The 1,496-nt window shown below is 34.7% G+C and overlaps 1 protein-coding gene across 1 annotated transcript; it reads right to left on the reverse strand.

The window, feature by feature from the left end:
* Nucleotides 1–250: 250 nt before the first annotated feature.
* Nucleotides 251–1,042, reverse strand: LOC122133137 (olfactory receptor 4C12-like). Its single transcript, XM_042708619.1, has one exon. It carries the CDS (start codon nt 1,040–1,042, stop codon nt 251–253), a length of 792 nt encoding a protein of 263 aa, XP_042564553.1.
* Between the last annotated feature and the right edge of the window lie 454 nt (nt 1,043–1,496).

Consider the following 1,496-nt stretch of genomic DNA (forward strand, 5'->3'; position numbering starts at 1 on the left):
ATCATTAGAGTGTCCTTTTTTGGTCAGACAGACAGAGCTGGCTGTCCATATACATTAATAAAAGTGGAAGGTGGTTTCTCTGCCATGTCATTCCATCAGGCACAACAGAATTTGGACTGAAAGCATGTCATCACACACACAGATACTTTCAAATGATGTGGTGATTTAATTTTTCCAAGAAAATTAAATCATAATTACACAATAATATCACACATTTATTGTAATGCATCAAAACATTCATATTATTTTGTCACCATTTTTGATGTATGTTAGTTGTAACAGCTCTCCTTGTCTTCCATACTTTTTTCTCCATGGCGTCTTTTATCTTTTGAGTTCTAACTCCATACAGAATAGGATTCAACACAGGTGAAAGAATAAGGAAATACAAGGACAGTACCACACGAATTGTATATGGGAGATGAGTCATGTCAAATCGACTTTGAAATAATTCAAAAGAGCAGCCTATGAAGAAGTTCACTATTGCAATAAGGTGTGGAACACAAGTGCTCATTGCTTTGGCTTGCCCAGTTCTTGTTAAAGTTGAACAGATTATGATTATTTTTATGTAAGAATAGACAATGATGACAAGTGGTGGCATAACAGAGAAGAATGTTACAGTTGCACTATAAATATTAACTTGTGAAACACCCGAGCAAGCTAGCTTGACCAGTGAATAATTATCACAGTACACTTTTTCAATTACAAATCCACACATTTTTAAGTTTGCAGTGATCAATAAGGTAACTACACATCTAAGAAATGGTAACAGCCAAATGAAAGCAACGAATAGAATTACTTTTGAAGGAGACATTATCTTTTGGTATGTTAGAGGGGAGCAAATGGAAATGTATCTGTCATAAGCCATCACTGTTAAATTAATGATTTCACATCCCCCATATGTGTTAATGGAGAATATTTGCACAAGGCATGCAAGCCATTGTATTTGAAATGTCCCAGACAAAATGTTGTATATGATAAAAGGAGTCAATCCACTTCCTCCATACAAGTTAATACATGCTAAATTACAGATAAGAATATACATTGGTTTGTGTAATTCTCCCTCAGCACATATGACATAAATTATGAGTATGTTGGCAATAACAATAACTGGATATAATGAAGCCAAGACGGCAACAAAGAGGAATCTTTGCTCATGTATCCTTTTATAGGCTTCTAGGATGAAGGTCACATTTGACATGTTGTTAAAAAAATCAATAATAACCAACAGTTGCTGTATGCATAACACTTAAATCAACTAAAAGAAAACACAGATATTTAGATTATATTTCCATCCATTGCTAGATTCTCCTATAACTGACTCAGTCATTGGTAAGGATAGGCAATAAAGGCTTCTTAAACTGACGGAAAACTCCCTCCCTACCTTATTATCTAAAAGAAGTGTTTGACTATATATAAACATTCCCCTCCTTCAGTATGTAATTAGTGTTTGTCTACTGGGATATGTTGTGAGCTACCAGAAAGGACAGCCTGTACGG

Source organism: Clupea harengus, chromosome 9 (assembly GCF_900700415.2).
Source record: "Clupea harengus chromosome 9, Ch_v2.0.2, whole genome shotgun sequence".
NCBI classification, from domain to species: domain Eukaryota; kingdom Metazoa; phylum Chordata; class Actinopteri; order Clupeiformes; family Clupeidae; genus Clupea; species Clupea harengus.

Excerpts from the sequence above, each read along its gene's own strand:
- LOC122133137 (XM_042708619.1), bottom strand. The coding sequence starts at position 1,042 with ATGTATATTCTTATCTGTAATTTAGCATGTATTAACTTGTATGGAGGA.